The following is a 23,063-nucleotide window of genomic DNA, read 5'->3' as shown; positions in this document are numbered from 1 at the left end:
AGACACCATTCTATGTATTTTTCTCTATTTTTGTTTGTGGACAAAATGGGCAAAAGTCTATTTAAAATGGCCTATTTAAAAACTAACGATTGTTGAAGGATTACTGCTGTCCTTAAAAGCAAGTTGCATTGCTGTTTACATTGCTGTTTGTTCAAGCAGTGGGGTGTGGTTACTACAAATGAGCTGGAGTTTGGGGTCTGTACGAGGGACGATTTGGCTGCAACAAGTAGCCAGATTGTTATCAAATCCTTTGTCTATCCAACTGCCTTTCTCTCTCTTTGGGCTCTATTCTATCGTATACTAAACCCATTCCCCCCTCTATTTTCTCCATGTAAACATAATTTTCCCAACTACCTCAGTTCTGAGGAAGGGTCACTGGCCCCGAAACATTAAAGTTGATTTTTTCTTCACAGATGCTGCCAGACCTGCTCAGCTTTTCCAGCAACTTTGTTTTTGTATCTTTTTCTGTTTCATGGGAATCTCTATTCTCTGTCTCTCATGCAAAAAGCCCTGTTTTTGGTTTTTCTATCATTGCTCCTTGATGAAACTTGATTATCTCTGAAGTTTCTTTTCCTTAAAGATCATGTATTGTTTTATTACAGTTCTCCCTGTCAGTCTTTGGTTCCATTTTACTATTTACCAACAGCCCTTCTTATCACAGTGAAATTGGTCCTCTTCCATTGAGACATTCCCTTCATATTGCCCCTTGCTTTTCACAATTACTAATCTAAACCTTATCATGTGATGATTACTTTTACCCAAGTGTTCCCCGACAAAGACAATACACTTGTCCCATTCATTCTCCCACACCAGGTCCAGCAAATTCTAATGCCTTTCTAGTTCAACCCAACGCATACTGACCAAGTTTTCCTGAACACTTTTCAGAAATTCTTTGTGGTTCTTGCACATCTCTGTGACTTCTTTGTGAATTGCTCCTCTGCCTCTTGCTCATTATTTGGAGACATACAGGAAATCCCCAGTATAAAAAACCGCTTTTGCTTCTCAACTCCAATCAAAGTAATTCTGTTCTTACTCCCTTAAGGACGTACCCTCTTTGAAAAGCTGCAATATTTTCTCCAAATCAACACTGCCTCCTGCTCCCCTTTTGTTCTTCTCTGTCTTTTTGAAACCTTTATTTTCCTGTACATGAAACAATGAATTCTCACATTGCCACATCCATGTTTGTGTTACTGCCACAATGACGGATTCCAACCTGAACTTGCAGCTCACCAGTCTTATGCACTACACTTGATGCATTTATATAGTTAGTTCTATAGTCCTGGCTTTGCTTTAAAGAGAGGGAGCAGGCAGCCTCAGACGTGCTGAGCTTTTCCAGCAACTTCTGTTTTTGTTCCTGATTTACAGCATCCCCAGTTCTTTTGGTTTTTATTCCTTTCCTGAGACTTTTTTATTGAAGATTCCTTGGATGCTCCTACTACTGCAATAAGTCGCCCATTTAATTTCCAGCAATTAGCATTAATACATCGAGTTTTATTCCAGTAGAAACATATTCTGGAATCAGTATCATCTTCTGAACTCCTGCCTCTTCTTTCTCAGTTTATTCTAAATATTGTTCTAGCCAAGCCATGTTGTGTGATTTCCCTACTTCTTTGAATTCCAGGCATTTTAAGTTCCATTTTCCTTTCCATTACTTTTTCTCTTTCTTTCTCCGTCTTCATTTGTATTTGTTTTTCTTTCTCCTCTGATTTTTAAAAAATATTTCTTTCGCCTTCCTTTCCATTATTCTTTTCTTTTCATTCTCTGTATTTTCAATTTCTTTTTTCTTCTCTTTTGATTCCAATTCAAGTTTTTTAAAAGCACTTTTCTAATTTTCTTCTAATGCAAAGTCCTTGATCTCTAACTGAATATGCCAATTTTAGTAGTGACACATCAATTTAAGGTTTTCTTCACTTTAGTTCTCGACCTTCTGTTCCTACACTCCTTATAAGTTTTTTTAAACCATTTAATTCATTGTACTTTTTGCAAATTCCCTCCAAAGTGCAGCACAGTGCTGTTAGAGAAAGAGGTTAAAAGATTTGACTTAGTAACAATGAAAGAACATTGCTATACTTCTAAGTTTGATTGGCACTACATCCACAAGCATCCACTCGCTCCAGCACTGATTGTGAGTAACAACAGTCTGTACTATCTACAAGATGCTCTACAGATATTCACCAAAGATCCTCAGACAGCACCTTCCAAACCAACGGCTACTTCCATCTAGAAGAACAAGGGCACCAGACTTATGGGAACAACATTACGTTCATGTTCCCCTCCAAGCCACTCACCATCCTGATTTGGAAATATGTCACTGTTCCTTCATTGTTGTTGAGTCAAAATCCTGAAAATCCCTTCCAAGTGGCATTTGGGTCAACTCACAGAAGGTGGACTGCAGCAGTTCAAGGAGGCAGCTCATCACCACCTTTCCAAGGGCACCTAGGAATGGGCAAGAAATGCTGGCAACCAGTGACACCTATATCCCTTAAAACAACTGAAAAAAAAAAGCCAGGATGATATGAAGTTTGTAGAGGAATTTGCAGGCGATGATATTCTAATGCATGTGTGTCCTTGTCCTTCTCAGTCACAGTGGATTGTAAAGAGCTATTGAAACAGTGATGATGAGATATTGCAGTTCGTCTTGTAGATGATATATGAAACTGCTGCCAATGAGCATTACTGGTGAAAGTAGCAAATGTTTAAGACGGTGGATGGGGTGCTAATCAAGTGGGCTACTCTGTCCTGGATGGTATCAAGTTTCTTGAGTATTATTAGAGCTACACTCATTCAGGCAAATGAAGCATGTTGCATTCAAGATAACAAAGTGTGGAGCTGGATGAACACAGCAGGCCAAGTAGCATCTTAGGAGCACAAAAGCTGATGTTTCGCTGGACTGGTTCGTTAGTTTCCAGATGTTTCATTACCATGCTGGGTAGCATCATTACTGCAGCCTTTGATGAAGCATTGTTGTGTTTTCCCGCCTGGTTTTTAAACTCTGGATTCTGTTAGAGTTGATGATCTCATTTCCGTTTTCTCTTCACCGCAGTGTATGTATAGGGTCTAGTTCAATGTGTTTATTGATGGCCTTCTTGTAGAGAACCAGGCTTCCAGAAATTCCCATGTCTGTCTCTGTTGGCCTGTCCTAGGACCCTGATGTTGTCCCAATTTGACTGGCGTTTTTCCTTATCCATGTGAATGGAGACGAGTGGTTATTGGTTGTGTCTTGTTGTTGCTGGTTGGTGTTCATATGAATGATCACCTATATATACTCGGCGAGCAAACAAACCACAGGATCTACAACCCAAGCTACAAATCTACTCCAAGAACCTCAAAATGATAAGTGTTTCATCACATTCCCAACCTATGCTTTGTAGATGATGGTCAGACTTTGAGGATTCAGAGCTAAGTTACTCACAGCAGGGTTCCCAGCCTTTGTAGACAAAGTACTTGTACAGTCCAATTAAGTTTCTCATCAATGATAATTCTGGCATGCTGATATTGCTGGATTGAGCGATGGTATGTTATGAGGTTAATTAGAAGTGTGGGGGAGAACAATGTTTCAATCACATTATTTCTTAAATGAGGTAAATCAGTTCTTAAAGAATGTGAATCAATGCAGAAAGCATGTGAGAATTGATCAGGAACAAGGTGGGGCTCAGTACAGTCTTTATCTCAAAAGAATGTTACGAAGCGCAGTGATTATTAATCATTCCACTGTAAAGTGATACACAGTTTGCCAGAGTCACACTGAATGTCTCACTATGTAAAGACAGGAGTGATCAATATTTAACACTGAGATCACATCTGATACATATCCTAGCAACAGGTGAAAAGGTTAAATGCCCAAGGTTATTGCATCTACAGCCAATAGAATCAATTGTTTTTCTTACCTATGTTTAGCAAGGTATAAATCTGGGAGATAAGACAAGATGAACATTCAATAGAAGATGGAAACTGTGCACAGAAAGCAACACACCGACACAGCACAAGAGTGAAGACACAGCACATTGCACTTGCATATATTGACTAATCAATGCATACCTTGTATACCAATCCAGAGCAACTTTTCAACGCAGTGACTCACCAAACAGACTGCCTTTCATGGCAAACATCAGAAAGACAAGTCTCACAGTGAATCCCAGAAACACCAAGTAGAAACCAACAGCCCAAAGAAATTTACTATGACACACTATGATCTGTGGAAGTACACCTTGCTGTGCTCTGGTTACCAAAATAACATTGGAATGGAGTTAGACAACAGATCAGTCATGATCTCATTGAAAGCTGGGACAGCCTGGAGGGATTAAATAGACTTCTATTCCCAATGTTCCCAGAATCAGTCACCAGGTCCCCACAGAAGTAATGACCAACGTACCACCCAGCTACCCATAGAAATACATAGCAATCCGTGTGGCATTTTATAAATGTACCAACATTTGGAAAAGATGCATGGACATGGAGATCTGTAGGAAAACAGATTAACTACATAACTACTTATAGAATCAGAAGATTATACGTACTAATTGAAAAATGCACAGTTATAAAATGAAGTCAGCACCACAGAAACAGGCTATTCAACCTACCTGCCGGTATTTAAGATTCCTTTGAATTTCCTCCTACAATTTCTATCCATTTCTACAAACCTCTGTTTCCTTATCCCTCAGGTGTTTTTATGACTTTTTTTTAGTTTCTTAGTGCTTGTGAGGACCGGAAGCTAAGGGAGAGATGTTAGGCAGAGGGTTGCAGTTATGATGCATATTGTTCTGTTCCATTGAGTACACATGTACGTGTATGTGTGTGTGAGTGTAAGGATTAACCTTGGCCAGACAGGTGCCTAGAACTCTGCTACAAAATGTGATAGAGCCAGTGTTGAGGCCAGGAGAGTGGTGGCAGCATTGCCCAATTAGACTCAGTGAGTGGTTAGTTACTTATGTCTGCTTTTGATTTTCACTGCTGTTTTCTTCTGATGTTCCCAGAAGGACAAAGTCTTATCTATAGTCACTCCCAACACATTGTGTTGAGAGACAGTAAGAACTGCCAATGCTGGAGTCAGAGGTAATGTAGTGTGGAGCTGGATGAACACAGCTGGTCAGGCAGCATCAGAGGAGCAGGAAAACTGACGGTTCGGGTCAGGACCCTTCTTCAGAAATGGGGGATAGGAAGGGAGCTCAGAAACAAATCAAGAGAGGAGGGGTGGGGCTGGGGAAGGTAGGCAGGATGGTGATAGGTGAGTGCAGGTAGGCAGTGGTGGGGATTGATCAGTGAGGTGGGCAGTGGTGGGCAGAGCGGATAGATGGGAGAGAAGATGGACAGGTCAAGGATAAGGGATGAGAGGGAGGGTTGATCATGGGATGAGGCTGAGGGTGGGGAGATTTTGAAACCAGTAAAATGTACTAGTTGGTCATTTGTCGGGCAGCATGGTGGCTCAGTGGTTAGCACTGCAGCCTTACAGCACCAGGGACCTGGTTTCGATTCCAGCCTCGGTCTGTGCAGAGTTCGTACATTCTCCCCGTGTCTGCATGGGTTTCCTTTGGGTGCTCTGGTTTCATCCCACAGTCCAAAGATGCACGGGCTAGGTGGATTGGTTATGCTAAATTGCCTGTAGTGTTCAGCGGTGTGTGGGTTATAGGGGGATGGGTCTGGATAGGATGCTCCAAAGGGCGGTGTGGACTTGTTGGACCGAAGGGCCTGTTTCCACACTGTAGGGAATCTAATCTAATCTATATTGAGACCATTGGGTTGTAGGCTCCCAAGGCAGAATATGCGATGCTGCCCCTCCAGTTTCCGGGTGACGTCATAGTGACACTGGAGGAGGCCCAGGATGGACATGTCGCCCAGGGAGTAGGAGGTGGAGTTGAAATGGTTCGCAACTGGAAGGTGTTGTCATTTGTCGCAAACAGGGCCCATTTTGTAGACCGCCTGCACTCTGTACACAACAAATGACAACACCTTCCAGTGTTGGGTCGAGACCATGTTTTCATCTCTGATCATCCATGTGAACATGCAATTGAGTTTTGACACTGGCATTGTAGGGGTGGCAAACACTGGAAATGATTTTAACAGGGTTCAGTATGCTGAAATATTGTGTCAACTTTTACATCCTTGTTGAGGGTGTGTTCCAAAATACAAAAAGGTGGAGTTTGTGTTATGCAGCAGATGTCATTATGAACCTTGAAATGGTATGGGCAAGTCATTTTTATATCTGTTGAACAGCATTAGGGTTACTGCTGAGTTCAGGAAAATAAGAAATAAAGTTCAAAAGATATCTTGGTTAACATTAAGGATGGTCTCTATTTCCTAAGACATGCTTTGCAAGATAAGATGCTCAAAGAGCAAAAACACAGAAAATAATGAAATCAGTTGATAACTGGCTGCCAGAGTGGGATCTTTTCCAGGACTTTGAATGGCAATCATTTTGCCATGTGCCACACTCTCAGGAGTCAGTTCAGCTGATGATCCTTGTGTATAACTGAGTCAGAGAGGCACAAATACAAGGGCCAAGTTGTTTCAAGAATTCTGGTGCAGTGCTGTCATTTCCTGCTGCTTTGCCACATTTCAGCTCCCTTAACAGTGTCTCTAGTTGTGTGATCTTGTAGGGATCAGGATTACCGTATTCTGCTGGCCTTCTGCAAGCTGCTGGCCTTCAGTCTTCCAGTTCATTTGCATTTTGTTTTGTTTTCCAGCAGTCTCCTGGAGCAGGTGATGGGCAGCCTGGTTTCAAAGGGACTGATGGGCAATTTATTTCACATGGTGTTTGGCTTGCTGCAAAGCAGTGGTTCAGGCTCCAACACTGCCACCTGGGATGAGTGAGATTGAGATGCTGTTGATTCCTTCCATCTGGCATTCTTGTAATGTTTAAGACGTATTTGGATGTTCATTGGTGATGCGAAGGCATACAAGGCTGCGGGCCATGGCCTGGAAAATGGGATGAGCATAGTTACATGCTTCATCATGGCTGGTGTAAACTCGATAGGTTGAAGGATCTGTTTTTGTGCTGTGGGTCTCTGTGCCACAGTGTGCAGCACTGGGAGACTCATTGAGGTGGTCTGCTAGATAAGGGTCACCAGCTGACTCACATTCCTGTAGGAGTGTCATAGTCATGGAGTTATACAGCATGGAAACAGGCCCTTCAGTCCATCACATCCATACCAACCAGATATCCTGAACTGATGTAGTTCCGTTTCCCAGCATTTGCCCCATATCCGTCTAAACCCTTCCTGTTCATGTCCCCCTCCAGATGCCTTTTAATGTTGCAATTGCACCCACTTCCACCAGCTACGCTATACATGCTCATACCATACAAGCATCACCCTGTGCGACAAAAATTGTCCCTCAGGTCTCTTAAATCTTTCCCCTCTCACCCTAAACCTATGCCCTGTAATTACAGAATTCCCTAGCTTAGCAAAAAGACATTAGCAATTCACCCTATCTGTACCCCTCATGATTTTACTAACCTCTTTCAGATCACCCCTCACGCTCCCATGCTTCAGGGAAAATAGCCCCAACCTTTTCATCATCTCCCCATAGCTCAAACTGACCAATCGAAGCAACACCCTTTCTGAACCCTTTGAAGTTTAACAACATCTTTTCTTTTGCAGTGAGACCAGAGTTAAACACAGTATTCTAGAAACGGCCTCAGCCATGTTCTGTCCAGTTGCACCATGATGTACCAACTTCTAAATGCACTGACCAATGAAAGCAAGTGTGTCAAATGCCTTCTTAGTTAACAGGCAATCAAATATGTTGTGCTGTCTGCATCAAGATACAAGCCACGGATAGCTTGAGAACCATGCGGAATGGCTATGCAGCAGATTTCTGAATGGCACCACAAACGTTTTGATATAAATGTTTCCATCTCATTTTCTTTACACTGTTAATCACTGGAAGTCAATTTATTTAATTATTGCAGTTATTTCAATGCAAGGGATCTTACCCTGCAAGACAGTTGAACTCGGGCCAGGTATGGGAACATGGGACTGGGACATCAGAACTATTTCAGAAACTTGGCTGAGTGAGGGACAGGACTGGCAGCTCAATCTTCTGGGGTTTAGATGCTATAAGAAAGAGCAAAAGGAAGGGGTGACATGGTTGCTCAATGGCTAGCATTGCTGCCTCACAGCACCAGGCACCTGGGTTCACTTCCAGCCTTGGGCGACTGTCTGTGCAGAGTTTGCACATTCTCCCCATGTCTGTGTGGGCTTCCTCCCACAGTCCAAAGATGTGCAGTCTAGGTAGACTGGCTGTGGTAAATTGACCATAGTGTTCAGGGATGTGTCAATTGCATGGGATGCTCTGGGGTTCAGTGTGGACTTGTTGGGCTAAGGGGCCTATTTCCACACTGCAGGGATTCTTTGATCTGTGAAGGCAGGAGAGGAGGAGGGATTTTTTGTTTTGTTAAGGAAAGCATTACTGCTATACTTAGAGAGATATTTCTGAGGGATTGTCCTGTGAAGCCATGTGGTTGGAACTGAAAAGTAAGAAAGGGATGATCATCTTGATGGGATTGTACTATATAGCACCCCTGATCCCCAGACCCCAATAGTCAAAGGGAAATTGAGGAGCAAATATGTACAGAGATCTCAGATATATGTAAGAATAAAAGGTTTGTAATATTTGGAGATTTTAACTTTCCAAATGTAGACTTGGACTGCCATAGTGTTAAGGGCTTGGAAGGGGAGGAATTTGTTAAATGTGTTCAAGAAAATTTTCTTTACCAATATGTAAATGCTCCTAGCAGTGAAGGAACAAAATTTGACCTTCCCTTGGGAAATAAGACAGGGCAAGTGACTGAAGTGTTAGTGGGGATCACTTTGGGGCCAGTGCTCATAATTCTATTAGTTTTAAAATAGTTATGGAAAAGGATAGACCTTTTATAAAAGTTAAAGCTCTTAACTGAAAGAAGAAAAATGTTGATGGTTTGAGACAGGAACTTTCAAAAGTTGATTGGAATAGACTGTTTGCAGGTAAAGGGACAACTGGCAAGTGAGATGCTTTCAAAATGAGATCCTAAGAGTTCAGGTACATTATGTTCCTATTAGAGTGAAGGGTAAGGGTGGTAAGAGTAGGGAACAATGGATGAATAAAGATATTGGGTCTCTGGTCAGTAATAAGAAGGAAGCATTTGTTAGGTACAGATAACTGGGATCAAGTGAATCTCTTGAAGAGTAGAAGGGGTGTTGGGGTAATCTTAAGTGGGAAATCAGGAAGGCAGGAAAGGGATATGAAATAACATTCGCAGATGAGGTTAAAATAATCCAAAGAGATCCTACAAATGCATTAAGAGTAAGAGAGCAACTATAGAGAGAGTATGGCCCCTTAAAGATCAATAAAGTCATTTAAATGTGGAACCACAGGAGATTGGAGAGATACTAAATGAATATTTTATATCAGTTTTTATCATGGAGAAAAAATGGAGGCTAGGGACTTTGGAAAATAGATATTGATGTCTTGAAAACAGTTCACATTATAGAAGTGGAAGTGTTGGAGGTCCTAAAAAAAGACATAAAGGCGGATAAATCTCTGGGAACTGATTGAGTATACCCCAGGATGTTTTGGGATGTTAGGGAGGAAATTGTGGGGTCTAGCAGAGATGTTTGTATCATCTACGGCCAATAGTGGCATGCCAGAGGACTGGCGAGTAGCAAATGTGCCTTTATTTAAGAAAGGCTGTAAAGAGAAGCCTTGGGAACTGTAGACCTGTGAGTCTGACGTCAGCGGTGGGTACATTGTCAGTTGGGACTCTGAGAGCTAGGATTTACATGCGTATGAAGAGGCAAAGACTGCTTAGGGATAGTCAATATGCATTGTATGTGGGAAATCGTGTCTCACAAACTTGATTTTTTTTTTAGTAACATAACGAAAAAGATTCAAGTGGGCAGAGCGGTAGATGTCGTCCAGATGGACTTCATTAAAGCCTTTGACAAGGTTCCACATAGTAGACAAATTAATAAAGGTTGGAGACATGCTCACTGAGCTGGTAGGCTTGGCTGCTAACATTTCATCACCCTGTTAGGTAACATGGTAAGTGCACATCCAGTGAAGCGTTGGCGTTCTGTCCGGCTTGTTATTTATATGCCTCAGTTTATTGGTGTGTTCTGGTTCTGCTTCTCAGTGGTTTGTACACATTCAATGTGTTTGTTGACAGGAAGAAAAATGCGAACAATGGGAAAGACAATTAAATTTTTATGGTTGAAGTTGAAAGCAACTGAGGATTCTGATTTAGACTTAACATTCAACAAGTTTAATCAATATAGTGCGGTAATTCGCTGAATCAGCAGTGCACAAGCCTGGAGGTTATGACCAATCTATGTACAACACTGGACAGTTTATTCATAGAGTGCTGCGCCTAATACAACACAGAATAACATTATTCAGCCATTTGCAGAAAAATATGAATTTTTCATGTTTGAAATATGGCAATTTAGAGGCAATCTTATTAGAAGCCAATAAGGCATGAAAGGGGTGCTACTTTATCTCCATTTGGCCTGTGCCAAGTTGGCTCATTTCACCAGGTACGCTGTGGTGACCAAGTGGGAAGGTGCTGGTTTAGTAAACCAGAGATTGTGGGTTTGAACCCTATCTGTGCCTGGAGACCCTGGCTAAATTTAGCAATCAATTCCCAAAATAAGGAGTTTGTTATCCATGACTATTGGATTTTAACCTTTCTGCAGCAGTAGTTAGCAGTGCTACCTCACAGCACCACAGACCTGGGTTCAGTTCCACTCATGTTCTCCCATTTTCTGCATGGGTTTCTTTCCACAGTCCAAATGTGCAGGTAAGGTGGATTGGACATGCTAAATTGCCCATAGTATCCAGGGATGTGCAAGCTATGGGAAAATGCAGGGTTACAGGGAAAGAGTGGGTAGGGTGGGATGATCTTCAGAGGGTTGGTGTGCACTCATTGAGCTGAATGGTCAGCTTCCACACTGTAGGGATTCTATTCTGTGATCATCACTTTTATTTGCCAAAGCATATCATGGACGAGAGTGCTAATGTTACAGTGCTGCACTTCCGTCTTAACCGATCAGACAGGGGCTGTTCAGTTTCTATTTCTGTTGAAGCATTGTTAGATTTAGTGGCCTTTGCTGCTGCTATTGTTCCAGTCACTCTGTGTGTCACATCTCCTAGTAGAAGCAGTGATGTTATAGCAGGTACTGGTGGGCTTTTGAAGCTGTCAATTGCTTTGTATAAGGAAGTATCACAATCCTGATGCAATGCGATTCCTGTCGTGGTTACATGAGTGAGCAATTGAGGAGTGGATAGTTACTTCTTCAAACTGTCCTCCCCATATTCAGAGGTATAGGAGACATGGTGGTGGGTGGAAGGTGCTGCTGCGCAGACCCCCTTAGCACTCCTTACAGAAATGCAACTGACGTACCTATGTGGTATCCCTGCCTGCCGAAAGTAAACCAAGGAGCTGAGAGTGAAAAAACAGAGTTAATGTTTCGGGTCCATTGACCCTTGCTCAGAACGTTCTGAGGAAGGGTCACCAGACCCGAAACATTAACTCTGTTTTTCCTTCACAGAAGCTGCCAGGCCTGCTAAGCCTTTCCAGCAACTTTGTTTTTTTATTCCTGATTTACAGCATCCACAATTCTTTCGGTTTTTAAGGGAACTGAAGAGTGTACAGCTCAATTGGTTGAGAGGTTGATTTCTGATGAAGAATAGCACCAACTGCATTGGTTCAATTCCTGTACTGGCCTCAGTCATATTAAGGTCTCAACTTGTCAATCTTGCTCCTTGCCTGAGGTATGGTGACCCTCAGGTTAAACTCAGCACCTGTTGTCTCTCTACTTCTAACAAGAAAGTGGGACTCTAGTGACTTTATGTTCCCCTTTGATTTAACATACATTTAAGCCCCTTTCCCTGGGCATACACATTGTACAGTGTTCGTTGCTCACTCTATCCTATTCACAACGTATATTGTTGGAAATATCAAAACTCATAATTGCTGGGCTTTCGACGAAAACATTTAGTTTTAGGAAATCAATTTCAAAGTTTGATGAATGGAAACATTTGATTGCAAAGTTGTAAATAACCCTGAAATAAATACAATTCAAACTGGCCTCAGTTAATTACAGATCAACGGGGAGGTTTTACACTGTTACTGGAAAGATAGTAAAAGCTATCCATATTGAGGATTATAATAGCTATTCTGAATACTTTGTCTCAACATCTCAAGAAAATGCTTAAAAGTTGAAATGAAAACAGAGAAGGTTTCAATTATTAGTGTACATCCTCCAAACCAAATAGTTAGAAACATATACAAACTAGTATTCTTTGTGGAGCAAATGAGTCCAGTAAGAGGGTTGTTCTCTCCCTTAGACATGTAAACTACTTCTTTGGATCATAAAGGTAAAGGGTTGTTTTGAAGGTAAACGGTCGTTGATTTAAATTTCTCTCTGAAACATCCCAGGTACGATGGAAATAGGTCTGTGTGGGGTTTATCTGTGTTTTTACCACAGCAATCGGCAGTAAGCTTGAAGGGATGTGAGAAAATACGCAGCCAGAACAAGGAGAATAAAAACCATTTCAATTAGGTTTGTGATATGAAGCCACAAACTGGATATGGTGTTCTGAATGAAAAGTGCACAAGGGATTAAAATTGACAGATTTGGTCAAACCAGTGGAAGAAGTTGGTCATGTAATCCTTGCAGAGACAGAGAAAGAGTCTTCTGGAAGTCTAAATGTCAGAAGATAAGGAAAATTCAAGTAAATTCCTAAGAGTAGTGCACACCTTGATTTGAACTCAGGAGAAGGAACCTTCAAGATCCTGCAGCATATAGGACAACATGAAGTTCAGTTCAATACCTAATGGAGTTTGGCCTGTGGGCAATTTTTATGTTTAATAAAGGTTTACAAAATATCTTGTTGAATTAATAGTCCTTGACATGTTTAATTTTAGTACAGTAGAAGTTTTGTTTAAAATGTGACATGGTGTGATGTTTTAAATTAATAACTGGAGTAAGAATTTATTTTGAAGATAGTGGTCTCCCTCAAAATCATGAATTTATGCATTAATCATTCTATTACAATGTTCATTAAGTATGTATCCTATTCAGTGCATGGCAATGAAGAGCAGGAATCCACGTCATTCTTCCCCTCGCTGAGGGTCTGCTGCTACCGGCTGCGATCAGCTCAAGCAGACTAATCTAAGAATGAAAACTCTGATCCATATAGCTCTGTAGTCCATTTGTGGTGTTTACACACAGGCCCATTGGGGAACTGCAACTCAAGCAGGGAACCAGTAACTCTCTGCCAAGCTGGGAGTGGGGAAAGGCCAAGGAGAACAGGGAACCAGAGGTAGGTGGCAATAGATGGGGAGTGGAATGACAGAGTAGAAGCAGGGCGAGCAGATCAGAAGGCAAGCAGTGAGGACTGGTGTGAGGAACAGCAAATGGAAAGCAGGCAGTGGACAGCTGGTGACAGTGCCATCCACAGACAGGACAGTAGGCAATGCACAAGCCACATGGCCACCTAACTGTAAGTGATTGGCACGCTTCCCCATCTCCACAATTCCCTGGGTCAGGGAGTGGCAATGTGTTCTAGTAAAGCAGATTCTGTTGAGAAGTAACTGACTTTCATTTAACCAGAATGACGCAGTTACAACAATGACAGAACAAAGTTCAACTGCAGTAAATTCTACTTTCTTTTCCCTGTGCGGACTTTGATACAACAAGGCAAGCTGTTCAGTATCTTCGAGGCATACTCAGTCTGGGCTTAAGCACCGTGCAGAGAGAGGAATATTCCCTGCTAGCTCCAAGCTCAAAGGAATCTGTATTTAAACAGTAGATAAGGAAAAAGCAGGTATTTGACAGTGGGTGCTAAGGATGATTGGTAAACGGCTGGTATTAGTGGGCGTGGGCAACTAAGCTGGAGGTTGCTTTGTCCTCGCTGGATTGTGGCCAGAACCAACTCAAAGCTGCGTTTGTTTATTCTGACACTGCATCAGGAGTTAAAGTGGAAGATTTTGCTGAGACCAGACATTGTTCAGAAAGATTTTGAATCAGCTTTGGGTAAGAATGCCAAAGTATTTCATCAGGATTGTTGGCAACTGGGACGGAAAAGCATCAAAAGGACGTGAGTTTTGGGTGGTTCCAGAGAAGATGTGACAGGATTAAATGGATGAAGGTGGCAGCCGCATGATCTGGGTGTGAGCTTGAAATGATCAGTGTGGTAAATGGACTCATCCAGAACAGCAGGAGCCCAACAATGCATTAAATGGTAGTGATAGTCCCAGCCAGGAAGCTATAGAGTATGATGAGCCAGTCATAAAAGGGAAGATGTGAATGAATCTAATAGTATTACCATTGGTAAACCATTCGTCCTGCAAACATTTGCAAGACAGGACATGGTTCAACTGTCCATATTGGAATAGCCATTAAGTAGATCTCCTAGATATGAGAAGAAGGGTGCAGTCAGCAAGAACTTGAGCAGGCAGATGAAATAATAGGTGGACAGCTAGGTGGGTAATAGTGGGTGTTGTCTAACTGACAGGGAGTGACTCACTCTTGCAGTTTTTCTTCTTAGCTATTCACTGCACCGTGGAACCGAAGGATATTTTCCAAGAGCAAGGGACGAGGATCAGCGGTGGGAATGGTGAGTGCTGTACAGTTTGCCTCCTTGTTGAATTGTTCTAACACTGACACCAAGTGCTTTATAAAGTACTGTAAATTACAGGCTACTCCCCAAGGATTAAATTGTGTCCTCTTTACCTATTCTGATGATGACGAAGTTGAACATTTTGCACATAATGAAATGGCTAAGGCAGGAAAATGAGCAAGAAAGACAGAGTTCTGTTTTTAGCAAAAGTGATTGAAATTCTAGTGATCTTTTCAATTAAAAATTGTAATTGTTTGAATATGTTTGTGTGCGGCAATACAGGAAGGGGAAAATAAAACCACAGCAGGTCAACAGTTTGGGTTTCCATGGCTGCTATGAAACATAAAATAATCAATAATTATGTATGTAGAAACCATTTAACTCTTCTTATGTCCACATTCAAAGAGATTCTAACATCTCCCGTTTTAGTATATACCTTTTTTTCTAACTGAATCTAGATTTTTTTTCCTTTACTCATTAAGAGAGTTTATTACTTTAAGAGAATTTATCACTCACATTGATCACTCCAGTACTAATTTTAATTCTAAACTACCCAGCAAAACTCAGCCATCAGTCAAGCTCAAAACTAGGTAGTGCGTAAATCAGGCATCTGACATAAAACTCAAGGAATGGAGGAATACAGACCAAAGGCATGTAGAAGGGATTACTTAAATTTGGTGTCATGTTTGGCACAACATCATGAAGGCACAGAGCCCGTCCTGTGCTATACTGTTCCATGTTCTGTGCTATATGTTCTAAAATACTTAGCAGGCAGATTTGGCTTCAATTAAGGAATTTTATGTGTGAAGGACAACTCATTTCCTCAGTCTGCCTCTTAATAGTTTGAATCTCAGGACAGTTCTCAATCTGCCTCTTAATAGTTTGAATCTCGTGAAAGTTGTATGTATCAATCATATTTGATATAAAAATATATTCTAAACTGCTTCACAGGGACACCCAAACAAAATTTGACAATGAGCTTGTAAGGAGATATTGGGAAAGGTGTCAGGAAGGTTGGCCATTGAGTTAGGTTTCAAGGAGTTTCAAGGTGCTTTTAAAGGAGAAAAGTGAGATAGAGAGGCTGTGGGTTGTCAAATAAAGAGCTAAGTCTGCCTATGTGATATGCTAATGATCCACAGTCAACATCATTGTAGAAAGTGATGCAATTTCACATGATCTTGTTCTCTCTTCTAGCCTTGTGGCAAGACTAAGAATGTAAGACCTAGGAACAGGAGACAATTCAGCCCCGCAAGTCTGCTCTGTCATTTGATACAATCATGGCTGGTCTCCTCTCAGCCTCAACTCCATTTTCCTGCCACTCTCCATAAGCCCTTCAACTCAGTACTAATTAAGATCTGTTCATCTCCTTAAATTTATGCAGTGTCTTGGCATCCACCTGAATTCCATTAGATTCATGGCCCTTTAAGAAAAATAATCTCTCCTCAGCTCTGTCAAAAATCTGCAACCCCTTATTCTAAAACTATGACCTCTCATTCTAGATAGCTGCGCAAGGGGAAACATCTGCTCTATCTGAAGTTTGTGAATTCCCTTTAGTATCTTATATATCACAGTCAGATCCCCTCTCATCCCTCTTAAGTCTAGTGAGTATTGGCCTTCTGAGCAAAGTTTGGACAGGCTGGACTTGTACCCTCTGGAGTTTAAAAGAATAAGAGATGACTTCATGAGGGATTTTGACAGGGTGCATGGAAAAGGTTTCCTCTTATGGGAGAATCTAGAACTACGGGTTATTTGTTTAGCAATAAGGGGGTCATCCATTTGTGACACAAATGAGGAAAATTTCTTTTCTCACAGAGTCTTTGGAACTTTCTTTCCCACAAAGTGGTAGATGCAGAGACATTGAATATTTTTTAGGCAGAGACTGATAGACTCTTGATAAGCAAAGGCATGAAAGATGATTGGATAGATAGGAAAATGGAGGAATCAGATCAGGGCTGATCTAATTGGGTGCTCGAGTGGTCTCAAGGGACCAGTGAATTTCTTCAAACAGCAGTTTAAGAAAGGAATTGTAGAGATTAGGGCCAACTGAAAACCACCCTGGCTTTCGTAGAGTGAAGGAAATAAAAGGCCAGAACTGGAAGAACACACTCTCAAGGCTGAGAGTGTTAGTTAGGAGGGTGATATAGACGTTAAAATGGAGATCTCCCCAGGAATCTGATCTATTAGGCAATTTGTCCGGTGTATAGTCTGGATTCAGCATGAGAAACAAGCTGGATGGTACAGAGATTGGGGCAAGCAGCCGAGGTTTTGTGGATATAGTACGAGTCGTAATACAAGAGAAGGTTACAGGTATTGGAGATTGGAGGTCAGCCAGACTAAGAAAAGAAATGATTAACAAAAGATGACTCAGTTACAGTAACCAAGAACAAGGAGCTCCCAGAAATGTCATTAGAGACAGCAACATGGAAAGAACTTAAGACTGGCCACTGGAATAGTTTTATAGAATCAGATGGTCAAAGTGTTGCAGAAATTTAATACAGCATAAAAATCATACAAAATACAGTGAAAACAGTTGTGAAGCCCAAATAGTAAACCATTTTGGAGCATTTGTATACTATAAATGTGTAAGTTTTGTGTGTGCATGTGTCCATGTGCGCATGCATCTGTGTGTGTATGTGGTGTGTGTGTGTTCGTGTGTGTGTGTGTGTTCATGTGTGAGTGTGTGAAAGAGAGAGAGAGAGAAAGGATTGCTTTATGTGGACCCCTACCGCAGCTTTCTGATGTACAATCAGATATACCAAATTGATCACCAAGAGTTTCCACATTGATTAGACCAATGACTATAGACCTCTGATTTCAAATGACTTATTTGTTCCAATTTCTTAACACTGTTTTAGATTTTACTGTACTGCACTGGAACATAACAAGTGCTGTAATTGTTTAGGGGAGGACAAATGGAACAATTGCAAAATTATTGAAGTGCAGAAAGCTTGGAAAGGAATGCACCATTTGCTTTTTCAATTGAAGCCTTTTTTTAAAAAAGCCTCTTTTGAGATATGGGCATTACGGGCTGGACCAGTATTTATTACCCATCCCCAGTTGCCCTTGAAAAAGTAATGGTGAGCTGTCTTCTAGAATCACTGCAGTCCACCTACTAGGGTAGGTGGACTCGCAAAGTCCTTAAGGAAGGAATTCCAGGATTGTGACCCAGTGACAGTGAAGCAATGGCAATATGTTTCTAAGTCAGGATGGCAAGTAACTTGGAGAGGAGCTTACACATGGTGGTGTTCACATCTATCTTATGTCCTTGTCCTTCTAGATGGAAGTGGTCTGGGTTTTGAAGGCACTGACTAAGGGTCTTTGGTGAATTTCTGTGATGCATCTTGTAGAAAGTGCACACTGCTGTGACTGAGCATTGGTAGTGGAGGGAGTAGATGCTTATGGAAATAGTGCCAGTCAAACAAGCTATTTTGTCCTGGATGATGTCAAGCTTCTGAGTGTTGTTGGAGATACACCCATCGAGGCAAATGGGGAGTATTCCATCAAAATTCTGACTTGTGCCTTGTAGATGGTAGACAAGCTTTGAGGAGACAAGAGATGAATTATTCATTGCAATACTCTTAGCATCTGACCTGCTATTGTAGCCACTGTTTTTATATGTTGTGGCCAGTTGAGTTTCTGGTCAATAGTAACCCCTAGGATGTTGATACTGGAGGATATTTTTGTCTGGCATTTATGTGGTGCAAATGTTACTTGCTATTTGTCAGCCCAAGCCTAGATATTGTCAGATCTCATTGCATTTGGACACAGACTGCTTCAGTATCTGAAGAGATACAAATAATGCTGACCTTTGTGCAACCAAGAGTGAACAACCTCACTTCTGATCCGATGATGGAGGGAAGGTGAATGGTGAAGCTGCTGACGATGGTTGGGTCTAGAATACTACCCTGAGAAACTCCTGCAGAGATATCCTGGAGCTGAGATGACTGACCTCTAACAACCATGACCATCTTCCTATGTGCCAACCAACAAAGAGTTTACGATACCCATCAATTCCAGTTTTTCCAGGGCTACATTATGCCACACTCAATCTAATGCAGTTTTGATGTCAAGGGCAGTCACTCTCACCTCCCCTCTGGAATTCAGCTCTTTTGTCCATGTTTGAACCAGGGCTGAGTGGGCCTGGTGGAAGACAAATTGGGCATCACTGAACAGGCTATTGCTGAGCAGGTGCTGTTTGGTAGCACTGTTGATAACACCTTCCATCACGTTATTGATGATCAAGAGAAGACTGATGGGGCGGTAATTGGCTGGGTTGGATTTGTCCTTATGTACAGGACATATGTGGGCAATTTTTCACATTGGCAGGTAGATGCCAGTGTTGTAATTGCACTAGAAGAGCATGGCTAGGGAAGAAGCAAGTTCTCGAGCACAAGTCTTCAGTACTTTGGAGATTGCTGCAAATGCTACAGCCTTAACTAGTGCACTGGTGTGTTGGGCTGCCGCATCATTGAGGATGTGGATATCTGAGGAGCCTCCTCCTCCAGTGAGTCATTTATGCCCACCACACCATTCACATCTGGGTGTGGCAGGGCTGCAGAACTTAGATCTGATTCATTGGTTGTGGAATTGTTTAGCTCTACCTATCAGTTTCTGCTAATGCCGTATGGTCCGCGTGTAGCCATGTTTGATTGCTTCATCATGTTGATGCCTCATTTCATGCTGTTGCTCCTGCAACACAGTCCTGTACTCTGCATTGAACCAGGGTTGATCTCATTGGCTTGTTGTTAATGATTGAGTAAGGCATGTGCCAGCAGGACCATTGCAGATTGTATTGGAGTACTCATGGATGCCCAGTTTTGAATTGCTAAATTTGTTCGAAGTTTGTCCCATTTAGCACAATGATAGTGTCACACAACACGATGGAGGGTATTCTCAACATGTAACTGGGACTTAGTCTCCACTAGAATGGTGCAGTGGTCACTTTTACTGATACTGTCAAGAACAGATGTGTCTCCAGCCAGCAAATTGGTGAGAATGAATTCAAGTATGATTTTCCTTATGAATTGCCACAGATCCAGTCTAGCAGCTAAGACCTTTAAGACCCAGCCAATTCGATCAGCAGTGCTGCTGCCAAGCCACTCTTGTTGGTTGACATTGAAACCCCCTACCCAGAGCACATTCTGCACCTTTGCCACCCTCAGTGCTTTCTCCAAGTGATGTCCAACATGGAGGAGTACTGACCAGCCAAGGGAGGAGTTATGTGGCAATCAGCAGAAAGTTTCAATGCCCGTGATTAACCTGGCCAGAAGTCACATGTCACCAGGTTACAGTCCAACAGGTTTATTTAAAATCACAAGCTTTCAGAGCTCTGTTCTTTCATCAGGTGAAGTGGGGCAGCACGGTAGCTCAGTGGTTAGCACTGCTGCCTCACAGCACCAGGGACCCAGGTTCAATTCCACTCTGGGGCAACTGTCTGTGTGAAGTTTGCACATTCTCCCCATGTCTGCATGGGTTTCCTCTGGTTGCTCTGGTTTCCTCCCACAGTCCAAAGATGTGCAGGCTAGGTGGATTAGCCGGGTTAAATTGCCCATGGTGTTCAGAGATGTGTAGATTGAGTGGGGGGTGGGGGCAAATTGGGGGATGGGTTCTGGGTGGGATGCTCTGAGGGTCGGTGTTTGACTTTTTGGGCTGAAGGACCTGTTTCCACATTGTAGGGATTCTATGATAACCTGATGTTGTGTGACCTCTGACCTTGTCCAACCCAGTCCACCAGTGGCACCTCCACATCATGATTAACCTGAAAGACAAAAGACTTCAAGGAGTTCAGAGTCAATGTTGAGGACTCCCAGGGCAACTCTCTCCTGACTGTATACCACTGTGCTGCCACCTCTGCTGTGTCTGCCCTGCTACTGAGACAGGACATACCCAGTGATGGTGATGATGACATCTGGAACATTGACTGTTAGGGACGAATTCATGAGTATGACTATATCAGTCTGTTGTTTGACTAGGCTGTGAGTCAGCTCTCCCATGTTGACCCTAGACCCAGATAAGGATAACTTTGCCTGATTGACAGGGCTGTTTTTGCCATTGTTGTTTCCAGTACCTAGGTCAATGCCATGCTGTCCACCTAGCTCCATTTCTTTGTTAAGACTTTGTAGCAATTGATACAGTTGAATGGCTTTCTAGGCCATTTTGGAGGGCAGTTGAAAGTCAAGCACAAAAACAGAAATTGCTGGAAAAGCTCAGCAGGTCTGGCAGCATTTGTGGAGAGAAATTAGAGTTAACATGTCGGTCAAGTGACCCTTCCTCGGAACTGATCGTAGCTAGGAAAATGCTGGTTTATATACAAACCATGGAGTGGGGGTGGTGTAAGGAGTAAATGGTAAGTGGGATAGAGCCCAACGAGAGAGAAAAGAGCAGGAACATAGAGAAAGGATTGGATAATGATCTGGCTGGGAGGGTGAATAGCTGTTAATGAGGACTGTTACTGGGTGGTGTGTGATAGCTGACTATGTAATAACAAGCCTGGTTGTGGGGGCTCGGGTAAGGGCATGGGAGAGCTCAAGCCCTAAACTTACTGAACTTGATATTGATTCCAGAAGGTTGCAGTGTCCTCAGGCAGCAAATGAGGGGTAGTTGCTCTTCCAGCTTACGCTGAGTTTCACTGGAGCACTGCAGCAAGCCAGAGACAGGGATGTTAGCTTGGGAAGAGGGTGGTATGTTAAAGTTCAGGGTCGTTGTTGCAAACAAGTGTCCTGCAAAGTGGTCAACCAGTCTATACTTTGTTTCCCCAATTTAAAGGAGATCACATTGTGCACAGTGAATGCAGTAGACTATTTGTGAAGTGCAGGCGAAATGTTGCTTCACCTGGAAGGTGTGTTTGGGCCCTTGGATATGGAGGAGGAAGGAAGTAAACAGACAATGTTATACTTTCTGCGATTGCAGCGGAAGGTGCCATGAGGCTGTGGGAAGATGTTGGGGATGAAAGGAGAATGGACCAGTGTGGCTCGGAGCGAATGGCCCCTGCAGAAGGCTGACAAGGGAGGCGAGGGGAAATTGTGCCTGGTGGTGACATCTTGCTGGAGAGGGCAGAAATGGTGGCTAATAATCCTCTGGGTGTGGATGCTGGTGGGAAGGTAGGTAAGGATAAATGGAACCCTATCACTGTTGCGGGAGGAAAGAGAAGGGGTGAGGGCAGAAGTGCAGGAGATGAGTTGGACCTGGTTGAGGGCTCGGTTGGCAACAGAGCTGGTTAATCCTTGGTTGAGAAAGAAGGTGGATATTCCAGAGGTTCCCTTGTTGAAGTTGTCACCATTGGACAAATGCAATGGAGACGGAGGGACTGAGGGAATGTGGTGGAGTCTTCACAGTAAACTGGGTATTAGGATTTATAGTCCAGGAGTAGTCAGTGGGCTTATAGTGGATATTGGTGGCTAATCTATCCCCAGAAATGCAAACAGAGATCTCGAGGAAGGCAAGGGAGGAGTCAGAGATGGAGCAGATGAAGGTGAGAGTGGGTGGAAATTGGAAGCAAAATTGATAAACTTTTCCAATTCAGGACACGAGAGGGAAGCAGCACTGATGATATCATCACTATATCAGAGAAAGAGTTGTGGTTGATGGCCGGAATAGGACTGGAACAAGGAATGTTCCACATCTCCAATGAAGAGACAGGCATAGCTGGGGCCCATGCATGCACCCATGGTCATCTGTCTGGAATGATAAAAATGAGGGGAGTTAAATAAAAGTTGCTCAGAGTGAGGTGGTCTGTGGGACAGGGATAAGACTCTTGTCCAAAGAAATGGGCACGGAGGCAAAGGTGACAGAAGAAGAGTTCGATGTCATGTATTGCCTGAAATTCTTTAAGATGGAGCCACAGAAGGATAGAACTAAGACCTTTGCTGAGTGTTCAGAATGTTCAGCATTGGAGAGTGGAAGGTTAGGAGGGATAGTGAATACATGACAGGAGGTGGGGTTAGGGGAGGGGATGGCGTCAGAGGGAAGGGAAAGTTCTGGAGACTACCCACCAATATCCACACTAACCCACTGTCTCCCAGAGTTACCTGGACTATACATCCTCGCTTCCTATAAATACCTCATTCCATTCTCCTAGTTTCTCCGTCACTGTCACATTTGTTTTGATGATGCCAATTTCAACAAGGATGCCTCTGAAATGTCCACCTTCATCTTCAATTTAGGATTCCCCAGCAGTGTTGTTGACAGGGACCTTCAGCTGGGCCTGACCCATCTCCTGCACTTTAGCCCTCACCCCCTCTTTTCTTTCATGCAACAGTGATAGGATCTCCCTTATCCTTACCTACCATCCCAACAACTTGCCATTGTTTTAACAGGCCCATTGTTCACTGTGGCCATCATGAGAGCAGCTTTCAGTGGAGCATTATTGAATACTGGTCCAGGAAATGATGACCCTGCTATATGATCCCTGACACCTGTCTGATCAACAGTGCTGATAGCTTCCACTCAATCCAATCAACCAACAG

The 23,063-nt window shown here is 42.7% G+C and overlaps 1 protein-coding gene across 1 annotated transcript in view; it reads left to right on the top strand.

The window, feature by feature from the left end:
* The window catches only part of myo15b (myosin XVB), a 278,965-nt gene that overhangs the window by 80,743 nt on the left and 175,159 nt on the right, over positions 1 to 23,063 (top strand). Inside the window, exon 17 of the mRNA XM_059653562.1 lies at positions 14,527 to 14,595. Within this exon, the coding sequence (XP_059509545.1) occupies positions 14,527 to 14,595 (69 nt within the window). The remainder of the gene's footprint in view (positions 1 to 14,526; positions 14,596 to 23,063) is intronic.

This window comes from Stegostoma tigrinum, chromosome 22 (assembly GCF_030684315.1).
Source record: "Stegostoma tigrinum isolate sSteTig4 chromosome 22, sSteTig4.hap1, whole genome shotgun sequence".
Lineage (NCBI taxonomy): Eukaryota > Metazoa > Chordata > Chondrichthyes > Orectolobiformes > Stegostomatidae > Stegostoma > Stegostoma tigrinum.
This window is presented reverse-complemented; position numbering and strand designations above follow the sequence as displayed.